The 14,645-nt window shown below is 36.3% G+C and overlaps 1 protein-coding gene across 9 annotated transcripts in view; it reads right to left on the minus strand.

Moving 5' to 3' along the window:
* CEP192 (centrosomal protein 192) overlaps nt 1-14,645 on the minus strand; it is a 132,791-nt gene that overhangs the window by 89,311 nt on the left and 28,835 nt on the right. For 6 of the 9 annotated variants that reach the window (XM_063077295.1, XM_063077297.1, XM_063077296.1 and 3 more), the window contains 2 exons: nt 5,159-5,393; nt 4,554-4,697 (listed from right to left, as the gene is read on the minus strand). The exons of 1 other annotated variant lie outside the window; for it this stretch is intronic. In XM_063077295.1, coding sequence (XP_062933365.1) covers nt 4,554-4,697; nt 5,159-5,393 — 379 coding nt within the window. Of the gene's footprint in view, nt 1-4,553; nt 4,698-5,158; nt 5,520-14,645 lie in introns of all 9 variants that reach the window. 2 more of the 9 variants (XM_063077292.1, XM_063077293.1) reach the window with 1 other exon arrangement.

Below are 14,645 nucleotides of genomic sequence, written 5' to 3' on the forward strand. Positions count from 1 at the left end.
TCTTTACTACATGAAGCAGTCATTTCTCATACAAACACATCCTTAACCTAGAGCACAGAACCTATGAATGAGTACCAGAACCATGAAGCCCCCAAATTACAAGCAAAACAGTATATACCACATAAATGTGTTTCTATGAAGATTCCATGGGATTTATGACTCAAAGTAAGTTAAAAACCACTACCCTAAAAGTACCAACCAACCAAATGTAACAGTCAAGAGACGGGCAGCAGGAAACTCAACCCATAAGAAGGTAATGCAGTAAAAATTTAATTTATTTCAATTAGTTAAATATCACATAGTCTACCTATAGCTCAAGATACTATTTAGTATATTCCTAAGTACTTTCTCTCTAAATATTAAAGGACTCTTCAGTTAAAGAAACAACTCTAATAATATAGTATTACCTTGTCTGCTCATCAGAAATTAAAGAGTATGAAAAAGCAGAACTTCATTTTTTATAAGAATCTTATGCCCAATTTTTTGCCAAACATAAATCAGGCCTCTCATTTGTCACCTGAATGCTTCAGTGGTCTAATTTTACAGTAGCCCTTATGTTCCTTCCCCCCATGTTTAAATCTTAGGCCATAAGCAGAAGTAATGTCGTACCTCAGATATAAGGAGCTATCAGAGACGGGAGAGGCAGATATGGGAGAAAAGGGGTTCGAATCTCAAAAAAAATTTCTGAGTAAAGTTTATAAGTAGGTAAATTTTCATTTAAAATGACTTGGACGGGCCGAGCCCGTGGCGCACTCGGTAGAGTGCTGCGCTGGGAGCGCGGCGACGCTCCCGCCGCGGGTTCGGATCCTATATAGGAATGACCGGTGCACTCACTGGCTGAGTGCCGGTCACGAAAAAAACGACAAAAAAAAAAAAATAAATAAAAAAAAATAAAAAAAAAAATAAAATGACTTGGACATTATAAAATTATGCCTTGGTCTGACCTTCCTCTTCTCCCTTCTTATAAAAAGGCTCCCATTTCATTCATGCCCCCCCAGCTCTATTTCCCTCAACCTAGTTCATCCTTTCTAGCCCCCATCCTCTCTCCCTCCACCAGACATATTAACAGTTTTCCATCACACTGTCCCCATGTCCTCACCACCCATGCTAGTCGTCTTTCCAACCTGGCTATAGTTTGTTCTCTAAGCACAAGAATGATTTCATTAAATTTCTCCATTATATACTTCTACCTCATTTTTTCCTTAACAGTAATACATCGAATAGTTCAAAGTTCAAAAGGTATATTTATGTATATTATACTTCAATAAAGAGATTTTCAAAGTTAACCAAAAGATTTAAAATGGTATACATTGAAAAGTCTCCCCCAATCCCCCACACCCCCAGAAGCAACCGATACAGTATCCCTGAAATCCCTCACTATCTGAATCTTTGACTTTTGAGTTCAAGTGGCTAGAGTCCTGTAATCAGTTTCTTGTTTTATATTTCCATTGTATGTATTTTCAAAAGTGTGTGTGTGTGTGTGTGAGTGAGTGATCCCCCTCTCATCTTTTTTATGCAAATGTTAGAATACTTTAAATGCTTTTCTACTGGATTTTAAATAATTCATTTTGGTGATCATTCCACATCAGTACCTAAAGAGCTCCTTTATTTATTTTTTTTATGACCACAGGGTATTTCTTTGTGTGAATATACCTAATTTAATCAGTCTCCTATTTTGCGCATCTACATGGAGTACAACTTTATTATAAACAATGCTGCACATACTGAGCTTGCATGTACATCATGTGCCATCTGTGCAGACATATCTGCAGAATACATTCCGAGATACAGAACTGCTCGGTTACGGGGTATGTGCATTTGTAACTGTGCTAGATGCTACAGTATTTCGATGCCTAAAGGCTGTGCCAAGAAAGGACTAGAATACCTGTTTCTCTCACACTCTTGCCAACACAGCTTTATTACCAAACTTTAGAATCACTGCCAATGAAATAACTGAAAAATAATACCACTGGGTGGATTTACTCTGCATTTCTTTCCAGGAATAAGAATGAACTCTTTTTGTACATTTAACAATGATTTTCATTTCCTTTTCTATAAATCGTGTGTTTACAACCTTTGGGTAGATGTCTTTTTCTAACTATTTATTGGAACTATTTATATATGAGGGAAATGAGGGCTGGCCAGTTAGTTCAGTTGGTTAGAGCACAGCATTCTAACACTAAGGTCAAGGGTTCAGATCCCCACACCAGCCATCAAAAAATAAAAATAAAATAAAAATTAAAAAGAAATACACACACACACACATATTTATATATAAGGGAAATGGGCCTTTAACCTGTAATATGAATTGCAAATATTTTTTTCAGTTTGATCACTAATTTTTAAAAATGTTTTACCAAAATATAACATACATAAAGTAGATACAAGCATACAGCTCCATGAGTTTTCACAATCGGAACACATCTGTGTAGCCAATACCCCAGCTGGCAGTGTATGTTTCATAAGCTCTCAAGAGGCCCCACAAGATAGCTTCCTGCTGCCACGTGCCCACTCAAGGGTGACCACTACCCCTAATTCTTACTCTGCACTTTTGAACTGTACACAAATAGAACTACATAGTGTGTATTCTTAGTCAGCCTTATTTCATTCAACTTATTTGTGAGATTCACCCATATTGCAAGTAGCTGCACATCATTCATTCTCATTGCTACGTATCATTCCAGTGTATGAATAAACACAATCCATTCCACTGCTGATGGAAATCTGGGAGGTTTCTAGTTTGGGACTAGCACAAATAGTGCTGCTATAAACATTTTAAAATGTGTCTTTTGGCAAACATATATACCTCATCTGCTGGGTATATACTCAGGTGTAGAATTATTAGGTCATAAAGCATAAAGTTCATTAAGTTTACCTTTACAAGATACTGCCAAACAGGTTTCCAAAATGGTTATATTAATTTACACTCCCACCAGCAGCACATGAAAATTCCATGACCACTGACTTTTTAAGTGACAAAGACAATATCCACTGTTCAGTGTGTACTTTCGTTGTCCTTTTTAAATCAAGTTATCATTGAGCAAGTTCTAATTGTAACTTACCTTCAAATTTCTGACTCATTTTTCTAACTACTGAATACCTCTACCCCAAATCACAATCACCCAAAAATCTACAATTTCTTCTGTTCCCCCATCTCAATTAATGGTATTGCCATTCTCCCAAGTAAGTCAGACCACAAGTCTCTCTCTTTGCTTTCCTCTCTACTAACCCACAAAATCCAGCCACCAAATCCTAACCATTCTGCTTCTATGTCTTTCATTAGCAACTTTCTCTTCATTTTCACTTCGACATCTAGATTTCCACAACATCCTAAGGAGTCTCCCACTCAACTGATCATCACTGCCAGAAGACTTGCAAAGCAAGCTGGACTAGCAACTAGTCCTGTCACTGACCAAACAAGCCTCAACTCATTGGCAGGGGAGTCAAAACTCTATCCACTCGCTAGCCCTACTGTACCTCTCCAGCTTCATCTCCTCATCTCTTACTACTCTCCCTGTACCTTGCCATAAATGCCACATCAGTTAACTCACTTTCTCAAAACATGCCCATGCTTCACCATCTCATTCTTTCAAATGGATGTTCCCTCCATTTGGAATTTCTCATGGCCCCCAATTGATTACCTGTTGGAGCTCTACTCAAAAGAGACCTCCTATGTGAAATCCTTTTGCTACACCTCATGCAAAAGTCATTTCTCCTCTAAACTCCAAAAGCATTTGGTTTGTGTCCTTATGATGCTGATCATTGTGTTGTGTATTCTTGTCTTATCTCTCTTGGATGATAAAGTTTCTTAAGAAATGAAATAATGCCCTATTTATCTCTGCATCATTAGACATCAGCAGAAGCCTAGCATAAGCCGTGGTTGAATAAATTCTTCCTCTGGCATCTTCTGAGCCTACTAAAAAAAGACTGGGCTTGACAGGCTGGTGAACGCCTCTCCTCATTCCAGTTACAGAGGTGCTCAGGCACTGGATGTTGTGACACAGCAATACCTTTGCAGACTAAGACTCCAAACTCCACGCCTAGCGTTCACAGACCTAAACCAACTTGTATTTTCACTGTCAGAGATTACGCTAATCAACAAATTTAATTGCTTCTTTTAATGCCCTCATCCTGTAAGATTTCATTTATCTTTTTTGACACTTTTCTTCTACCACACTTAGCTTTTATGCCAAAATAGGTTGGCTTTTTAAACTTAGTTTATAAGAACATTTCTTTTGTTCAGGACAGAATTTTTAAAATGACCAAGTAAAACCTAAAGTCCCTTCCAACCTTGCAGTGCCATGGGTTCTAAACAAAAGTAAAAGAGCACTAGTCTGACTCACTGTCCTTGCTCAAGGAAATGGCTCAGGGTTCATTCTACAATGATTAAGATAGACTAACTCAATCCTTTGTTCCCATAAAAAACAAGTGAAGAGCTTCCAAAATGCAATTATATTCCAGAAGGGATCTGATGTAGCTGGCCAATATATACAAGGTTATCTAAGAACACCATCAGAAAACGGTACGATAGAAGTGGTTATGTATATACTTACAACCAGATCTGAAGTATTCATTCATCTCATCATTTAGAGACATATTTAAATCTTGTTCATTATTAAGGAATGTATAATAGGCAAGGTCAGTAACCCAGCTGCCCTCTTCATTTTGATAGACCACACTCTGTGGGAGATCCATTTCTAAAAAATAAAATTCCAAAAATATCCAATGATACATGTAACTAAAATGTTCTCAAATAATTTTTTTATTTAGTTGGCTGCCTTAGTTATCAACAGTACTAAAGTACTGTTGCCCAAAACTAGGTAGAAAGAGAAAAACCCATTTCCCCAAAAGAAAAGTAATCTTTTCGATGGCATTCAAGCTAGCCTTACTCACAGCAAAAGTCTATAATGAAGAGTAAGTGATAAAGAAAAGGAAGACTTAGAAAGGTATACTCCCACTAGATCTCTGATTAAAGTTGCCCTTTCTCAGCAACAATCCTCCTGTACCAGTATATTTAAAAATCTTTAAAATCTATAAAACACTTAAATATTTCAATATGAAAGACTGGCAAGTTCCACGTGGAAATATATTCTATTCAAAATGTACAAACATCTTATATATTTCTCTAATTCTACTGAGAAAAAAAAAATCCACTTACGGTCTTTACTCTTTTCAATGGACTCATAACATTCACAGGTTTGCCCTTCACAAGTTGGTGATGAAAGAGTAGCAGTGGAATTAATTCCATTGTCACTAACAGGCTTCAAAGATGCTATGTCCACATTTTTTTGAACATGCACTGTAGAAGTCTCAGTGTCTAAGCATCCATCCACGTGCAAAACTGTTTCTGAATCTGGCGCCGAATGCTGATTTTGATGAGAAGATTCTGGCCCCTGTTTCATGGGGTCAGTTAGGAGAAAACCACCTTTATCAGCATTTGTGTCATGAAAATAAACAGGGTTAAGTTTCACATTAGTAACCCTGACAGTCTTCACCAGAACATCTTCTCTTGCACTTTCCTTTAAAAATCAGTAACACAGCAATTGTAAGTTTTGTTTCTCATAACTCATTCTAAACTTTTATATAAAATTATAGTTAATACAAAATGTTTATTATATGAAGGAACGGACTACACAGTATTCACTGTATTCTAGACTATAAACGAACCAGTGTTAAATGATTTACCAAAACCAAACTTTATGATGTAGTCATGGCAAACAGATATATGAACAGATACAAACATGCAGAGTGGGTCCTATGTATCCATTCTATTACGGGAAAATAGAAATGTCAGTTTAATCCTTATAATTACCAATAAAAGTCTGTACAAGAAGGGCAAGCCCATTAGTGTGACCAGCCTCATAAAATTAATACGTATAACAACACAGATATTAACATCTTTTAATAGGAGTAAAAGAGCAGATACTACAAATGCCCCTGAGGAGTGTCCCTGGGGAGTTCCATGAGACCTGTACCAGACATGGCAAGTGGGGGCAGTGCCTCAAGACTGTGCTCTCCAACACACTTTCCCAAATGGCACTTCTTATTCTCTCCTAAGATAACAACTGCTGAAAAGGGGCTAAAGTACGTGCAACATTGTTTTTAGCCATTTGGTTACCACCATGACCTCAAGTGCCAATACACATAATAGCCGTTTGTGTTATAAGAAGATCCATGATAACAAAAACAGCCTGACTGGCAACCCTTTCAAAGTTAAAATACTAAAAAGAGGTAGTTCTATATAAAAGAACAAATGCTGACTTTGGAATAAGAAAGACATAGGTTCAAATCCTATTGCCATCATTTATTAATTAGGTGATTTGCCAACATTATTATGCAAAAATAAACTTACAACTCTCCCTTACATCAAAATAAATTCCAGATAACTTAAAGATTAGATGTTAAAGTTCTTAGAAAAAAATACAGATGGATAGTTTTATATTCTTCACTGAATAACATATTTTTAACACTCCAGTGTCTTGAATTGTGTCCCCTCCAAAAAATATATCCAAGTCCTCATCCCAGTACCTGTTAAAATGTGGCCTTATTCTGAAACAAGGTCTTTGCAGACATAGTTAACTTAAGCATCTTGAGATCATCTTGGATTTAGGGTGGGCCCTAGGTACAATGACCAGTGTCTTTACAAGAGAAAAGAGAAGAAAATTTCAGACAGAGGAAAAGGCAGAGTGAACACATAGGCAGAGACTGGAGTAATACCGCTACAAGCCAAGAAATGCCAAGAGCCACGAGAAGCTAGGAGAGGCCAGGAAGGATTCTCCTCTAGAGCCTATGGAGGAAGCAATGCTCTGCTAACACCTTGATTTCAGACTCTGGCCTCCAGAACTGTGAAGGAACAAATTCCTGTTGTTCTGAGCCAGAAAGACTGGTGATTTGTTCTGGCAACCCTAGGAAACTAATACAAACATTAAAGCCTAAAATGCATAAAGATCAATATATCTCCATAACATAAGGGACCTTATAAAATCAGTTGTTAAAACATGAAAACCCCAATTAAACAAAGGACGAAAATGACAAAGAAATGCCATTCAAAACTAGATAACTACTTTTCACATATGATACAAGCGAAGCTTAAAAAGAACCAGAATGTGGAAAAGTAGCTTTCTCACCCATAGAGCAACTTAATACAATCTTGAATAAAAAAAATGTGGTTGCCAGACCAGTGAAGGAGCTGGCAGTGGGCCCCCCCACCTCTGTTTTCCTACCTGCCTCCTACTTGCCCCTCCCACTGCTCCACAACACCACCTTTGAATATAAAAGAATAATAATAAATAAATCCTTTAAAAAATGTGGTTGCAACTTCCATTTTCTAGATCCACACATAAAGAGCTTGAGAGTTGCCACTCCATCCTAACAACAAATAAAAAGATGAACAAACTGACAAATCAACAACTCTTCTAAGATCTGGAAGAGAAGTGAGGTCAGAGGACAAATCTCCAAAATTGAAGAGACAGGCACATACAGAGAATTAAGACATACTCATTTATATTGCAGTATAAATTCCCAAGCAGAAACCTCCACAGTAACTATTGCCAGGGCAGGATAACCTGAACTGTACTTGATGAACTGCTGCAGCCTCAGTGTGAACCAGTCTCAGATTTAAAAACTCCAAGGGGACCAGTCATGTGGGGCCCTCCCATGCTTTTCTGAGTTCTACTTCCAGGAGCTCAAACAGGTTCTCACATTAAATATCAAAGAAAACTCTCTTGGGCTTCCAACAGGGGGAAGGAAAAAGGAGCCATTTTGAAGGAAGCCACAATACTGTTCTTAACAAGGTCTGCCTTCAAAAAAACTAATTAACCAGAGCCTAACCTGCCATGGTTTTATCAGAGAATAACTAACCTGTGGGAAGGGAAATGACCAACTCCATCTCCTTCTAGCCATCTTGTCCAACCTAAGGGGGAGGAAAAACTAAGACACAGTCCAAAGGCATAAGCCCACTAAAAGACAGACTGAATCACAGAATTATTGAACATTTCCCCTCCTCCCACACATTACTATAACATAACCAAAGGCCTATCTACAGCAGTTTTTACTTGGTACTTCGTATCCAGCTATCAAGAAAAAGTTACAAGGCATACTAAAAGGCAAAAACATAATTTTTTTGAGCAAACATCACAACCAGACACAGCAGGAAAGATGAAATTATCAGACCAAACATTTAAAACAATTATGACTAATATGCTAAGGGCCCTAAAATTTTTTTTCAAAAATAAAACATGAAAAATAATAAATGAAATAAATGTAAAGATATTCCAACTTCATGGATAGGAACTCATTATTGTCAAGATGTCAGTTCTTTCCAACCTGATCTATACATTCAATGTAATCCCAATCAAAATCCCAGGAAGTTATTTTTGGATACTGACAAACTGATTCTAAAGTTTATGTTGAGGGGGCTGGCCACTTAGTCAGTTAGAGTGTGGTGCTGTAACACCAAGGTCAAGGGTTCAGATCCCCATAACAGCCAAATAAATAAATAAATAAATAAATAATAAAGTTTACACAGAGAGGCAAAAGACCCAACTAGCAAAGACAATATTAAAGGACAAGAATAAAGTGGAGAACTGCCACTACCCAACTTCAGTACTATAAAGCTAGAGTAATGAAAACAGTGTGGTGTTGGTAAAGGAATAGACAAATATGTCAAAAGAAGAGAGATCCAGGGCTAGCCCGTGGCTGACTTGGGAGGGTGTGGTGCTGATGAGACCAAGGCCACGGGTTCAGATCCCTATATAGGGATGGCCAGGTAGCTCACTTGGGAGAGCTTGGTGCTGACAACACCAAGTCAAGGGTTAAGATCCCCTTGCTGGTCATCTTTTAAAAGAAAAAAAAAAAAAGAAGAGAGATCCCCAAAATGAACCCATATAAATACAGTCAACTGATCTCTGACAGGGTAGCAAAGAAAATGCAATGAAGCAGAGATAGTCTCTTCAACAAATGGTGCTGGAACAACTCAACATTCACATGCAAAAAAATGAATCTTGACACAGACCTTACACCCTTTACAAAAATTAACTGAAAATGGATCACAGAGCAAAATGTAGAATATTATAATGGTGGATATATGTCCTTTACATTTGTCCAAAGCTATAGAATGTACAACACCAAGAATGAACCCTGATGTAAACTATGGATGTTCAGTAATGATGATGTGTCAATGCAGGTTCATCTATTGTAACAAATGTACCATTCTGATGGAGGATGTTGATAATGGAGGAGGCTATGGATATGTGGTATGTGGGGACCAGGGTTATATGGTATATCTCTGTACTTACCTCTCAATTTTGCTGTGAACCTACAACTGTTCTAAAATAAATTAAAGCTTAAAAAACAAAAAAACAAAAAAAACAGGAATGCAGTTGTTCTGGTGATTTTTAAACCTAAGCAAACATATGGCTTTGTTTACACTTTGATAGGGTAATTAAGCAAAATTTAGCAATTAGGAGGAAGTTTGACCAAAAAAAAAAAAAAAAATACAAGCAATCCAAATGCTCCTAGGAGGTAGAGTTTTGAAAGGAGTTGTAATGAAAGTATCCAAAAAGTCTAAGCCTATTGAACACTAAGGAAGACAAACAGGCAACAAAGCTCCCTGGTGGAAACATGTCTCAAATAAGAGCTGAGAAATATATATCTGGTAATAAGTGAGGGAAAAGAAAGGTTAGTACCTACCCAGTGATTTTAAGACTTGCCATTGTTGCATCTATCACTAAGAAAGAAAAAATTAAATTCACTAGCCAAAAGGATCAGAACAGGAGGAGACTAATAAGGGTCAATCCTAAGAACAGTCAGTTCCAGGGAGTTGAGAAGTTCGTGACCACAGAACCAGCAAAAATCAGTTAAGACCACACCCACCAAGTTTAAGGCGTAAAATTTTGTGGAAAAATAATTTGGTAAAAATTCAATTAAAATTAGAGACCAGTTTATCTCTTCTAGAATCAATACATTCATCTAGTAGATAAAAATAAGTCATCGTAGAAAAACTGAATAATACAATCAGGAGTCTGAACTAATAGCTATGTAAAACATGTCCCTTGAAGGCATCTAGATTTCATTTTTCTTACATTCATGAAACATATATATAAATATATACTTGACTTTGAACATGTAAAAGAGTTAGATGTTCCAGACCAAATTCTGATTATATACCTATAAAGTTAGAAATTAAAAGTAAGGTAACAAGAAGTGACATCAGGGAAGATGGCAATATAGAAAGTGTCAGAAATCTGTTTCTATACCTAGATAACAACCGTACCGCACTGGCAAAACCTATTTGAAGTAACTATTTTAGAATTCTGGAGTATATTTGAACACTTACAGGGACCACAGAGTGGCACAGCTGTAAACTGCTGTTAATGTCAGTCAACTTCAGGCTTCAGTATAATAGTGGCTACCCATCCCCCATCCCCGGCCCTGTCACCAGCAACTGTGGGGAAGGTAATCCATGTTTCTAGGGCAGCTTGCTGGAGCCACAGTTGGCAATAGGACCATGTCTCCACTTATCGATCTATGTTCTTATTGTGAAATGCTGCTTCTGACCGCTGAGCTACAGGCATACAGAGGCTGGGCATCATTGTTTAAACCCCTACTGGTTGAAGCAGCCTTCCAGAGGTTTAAAGGAGCTGTACCTATTTCTCCAGACATTCAAAAACAACCATCTATACAGGGGAATTTAGAGTGCCTCCATGCATGCCCAGGGAAAGACAGGCTCAGAAAAGAACTGAAGACACCTTAAGCTTTCATTTCAGCTGATACCCAGCACAGACACACCTGACAATTAAAAAAAAAAAAAAGAAATCAAGCCCTGGAGGAAAAAGGATAAAACTATTTTCAGAGTCACATTTTAAGTTTCAAATGTCCAGTTTCCAGCAAAAAAATCACAAAGCATACAAAGAAACAAGAAAGTATGGCTCACTGAAAGGAACTAAATAAATCAACAGAGAATGTACCTGAGGAAACTCAGACATCAGACTTACTAGACAAAGACTTTAAAACAACTCTTACAGATGCTCAAAGAGTTAAAGGAAGACATGGACAAAGACAGGAAAACAATCTATCAACAAAATGAGAACATCAATAAAGAGATCATTATTAAGATGTATAAAAAAGAAATTCTGGAACCAAAAAATACAACAACTGAAATGAAAAACTCACTAGAGGGGTTCAAAAGCAGATTTGATCAAGCAGAAGAAAGAACCAGCAAATACGAAGATGGAATAATTGAAATTACTGAGTCTCAGACACAGAAAGAAAATGACTGAAGAAAAATGAATAGAGCCTAAGGGACCTGTGGGACAGCATCAAGTGGACCAACAAGGCATTGTGAAAATCACAGAATAGAGAGAGAATGGGGAAGACAGAATATTTGAAGAAATAATGGAAATTTGGGAAACTTCCTAAATTTGATTTAAAACATTAATATAAACATCCAAGTAGCTAATAAACTCCAAGTGGGATAAACTCAAAGAATCCCACCCCAAGACAGATTATAATCAAGCCATCAAAAGTCAAAGAGAGAATCTTGATAGCAGCAAGATAGATGCTACTTATCACATACAAGAGATCCTCAATAAGATTATAAGCAGATTTATCAGAAACCATGGAGGCCAGAGGCAGTGGATTCATAGATTCAAAGTACTAGGGGAAGAAAAAAACCTACTTCTCAGCAAAGATTCTTATATCTGGCTGCTATGGTTTGAATGTGTTCCTCCAAGTTCATGCATTAGAAACCCGATCCACAACACAGAGGTGCTGGGAGGTGGGACGTTTAAGAGGTGTTTAAGTCATGACGGCTCTACTCTCATGAAAGAATTAATGGATTAATGTCACCATCTGCCATGGGATGATGCAAGAAGAACCTCGCTAGATGCCATCTCCTTGATCTTGGGATTCTTAGCCTACAGAATAATCAGCCAATAAATTTCTGTTTATTATAAATTACCCAGTCTATGGTATTCTGTTCTAGCATCACATAATGGACTAAGAAACTGGCAAAACTGTCCTTCAAAAGCAAAGAAAAATTAAACACATTCCAAGATAAACAAAAGCTAAAGAGTTTGTTACCACTAAACAAGAAATGCTCAAGGAAGTTCTTCAGGTTGAAATGAAAGGGCACCAGACAATACTTAAAGTGATATAAAAAAAAAATAGACCTTGCACAAAGGTAAATACATGCGCAATTATAAAAGCTAACAGTATTGCAATTTTGGTTTGGAACTCTACTTATTTCCTTCATGATTTAAAAGACAAAATGCATAAAAAATTACTAATCTACGTCACTGGATACACAATGTTTAAAAATGTAATCTGTGACATCAATAACAGAAAAAAGGGGAGAATGGAGCTCTACAGGAACAGACTTTGTATGTTGTTAAAGTTAACTTGGTGTAAGTTCAAATTAGAATGTTATAACTTCAGGATGTTAAATGTAATCTCCAAGGTAACTACTAGGAAAATAGCTACAGAATATAGATGTAAAATAAAATAGCAAATGGCAAAAGTTAATTGCCTTCTCATCAGTAATTACTTTAAATGTAAATAGATTAAACTCTTCAATCAAAAGACAGAGACTGGCTGAATGGAGAAAAAAACATATCCCAACTCCATGCTGGCTACAAGAGACTCACTTTAAATACAAAGACATGAATATGTTAAAAACAAAAAGGACAGAAGATATTCCATGCAAATAGTAACCAAAAGAGAGCTGTGATGGCTATAATGATATCAGTTTACAAGAGACAAAGACAAAATATATCAATAAAAGATTCAATATAACAAGAAGATGTAACATATCACATGTTATAAACAATTACAACCTAATAACAACCCTCAAAGTAAATGGAGCAAAAACTGACAGAACTAAAGAGAGAAATAAGCAGTTCTATAATACTAGTTGGAGACTTCAATACCCCACTTTCAATAGCAAATGGAATAGCCAGTCAGAAAGTAAGTATGAAAAAATAGGTCTTAAATATCACAACAAACCAACTAGACCTAACAGGCATATATAAAACACTCCACCCAACAATAACAACATACACATTCTTCTCAAGTACACATATAACATTCTTCAGGAGAGACCATATGTAAAGACCACAAGTCTCAATAGATATTAAAAGATATACAAAGCATCCTCTCCAATCACAACTGGATGAAGTTAGAAATCAATGAAACAGGAAAATTCACAAATATATGCAAAGTAAACAACACAATCTTAAACAACCAATGGGTCAAAAAGAAACCACAACAGAAATCAAAAAATACTTAAAGAGATCAATGAAAACGCAATATACCAAAACTTAGAGGATGCAACAAAAGCAATGCTCAGAGGGAAATTTATACTGAAAGTTCTCAAATCAATAACCTAACTTTATACCTTGAGGAAGAGCAAACTAAACCAAGATCTAGCAAAGAAAGGAAATAAAGATTGAAGATAAACAAAATAGAGAATATTAAAAAAAAGAGAAATGGACAAATTCCTTGAAATATCCAAATCTACTAAACTGACTACAAAAGAAAAGAAAATCTCAACAGACCTTTAGCAAGTAAAGACATTAAATCAGTAATAAAAAACCTCCCAACAAAGTCCTGAAACCAGATGGCTTCACTGATGAATTCTACAAAACAGTAGAAAAATTAACACCAATTTTTCTCAAACTGTTCCAAAGAATTGAAGAGGAGGAAACCCTTCCCAATTCATTGTATGAGGTCACAATTACTCTGACACAAAAGCCAGATAAAGACATCACAAGAAAGGAAAATTACAGACCAATATCCTTCATGTATATAGAAGAAAAAATCCTCAACAAATATTAGCAAATCAAAGCCAACAGCATATTAAAAGGATTATTCACCATAATCAAGTGGGATGTATCCCAGGAATGCAAGTATAGTTCAACACAAGAAAATCAATCAACGTAATACATCACATTAATAAAACCACATGATTACCTTAATTAATGCAAAAAAGGAACACTCGACAAAATTCAACACCTGTTCATAATAGAAACTCTCAGAACACTAGGAATAAAAGGGAATATGATAAATATTCCTCAATATAATAAAACATTTTATAAAATGATAAACCCCACAGCTAACATTCATACTCAATGGTAAAGAATGAAAATTTTCCCTATAAGATCAGAATGACAAGGATGCCTGCTTAAACTTGCTACTCGACGTTGTACTGGAAATTCCAGCCAGCGCATTTAAAAGAAAAAGATATAAAAAGCATGCAAATTGGAAAGGAAATGGTAAAAGTATCTCTACTTGCAGATTACATGACCCTATATATGTATCTAAAATCCCAAAGAATCCATTAGAAACCTAACAGAGATAATAAATGAATTTAGCAAGGTTGTAAGGTACATGATCAACACAAAAATCAGATGTTTCTACACAGCAGCAACAAACAATCCAAAACAGAAATCAGAAATGCAATTCCATTTACAATAGCATCTAAGAGAATAAAGTACTTGGGAATAAATCTTCCCAATATTTAAAGATTTATATGCTGAAAGACTATAAGAGTTAAAAGACTTTATATGCTGAAAACTACAAAACAATACTGAAAAAAAGTAAAGACCACCTAAATAAATGGAAGGACATCTGCTTTCAAGCACAGGAAG

Source organism: Cynocephalus volans, chromosome 13, assembly GCF_027409185.1.
Source record: "Cynocephalus volans isolate mCynVol1 chromosome 13, mCynVol1.pri, whole genome shotgun sequence".
Taxonomy (NCBI): domain Eukaryota; kingdom Metazoa; phylum Chordata; class Mammalia; order Dermoptera; family Cynocephalidae; genus Cynocephalus; species Cynocephalus volans.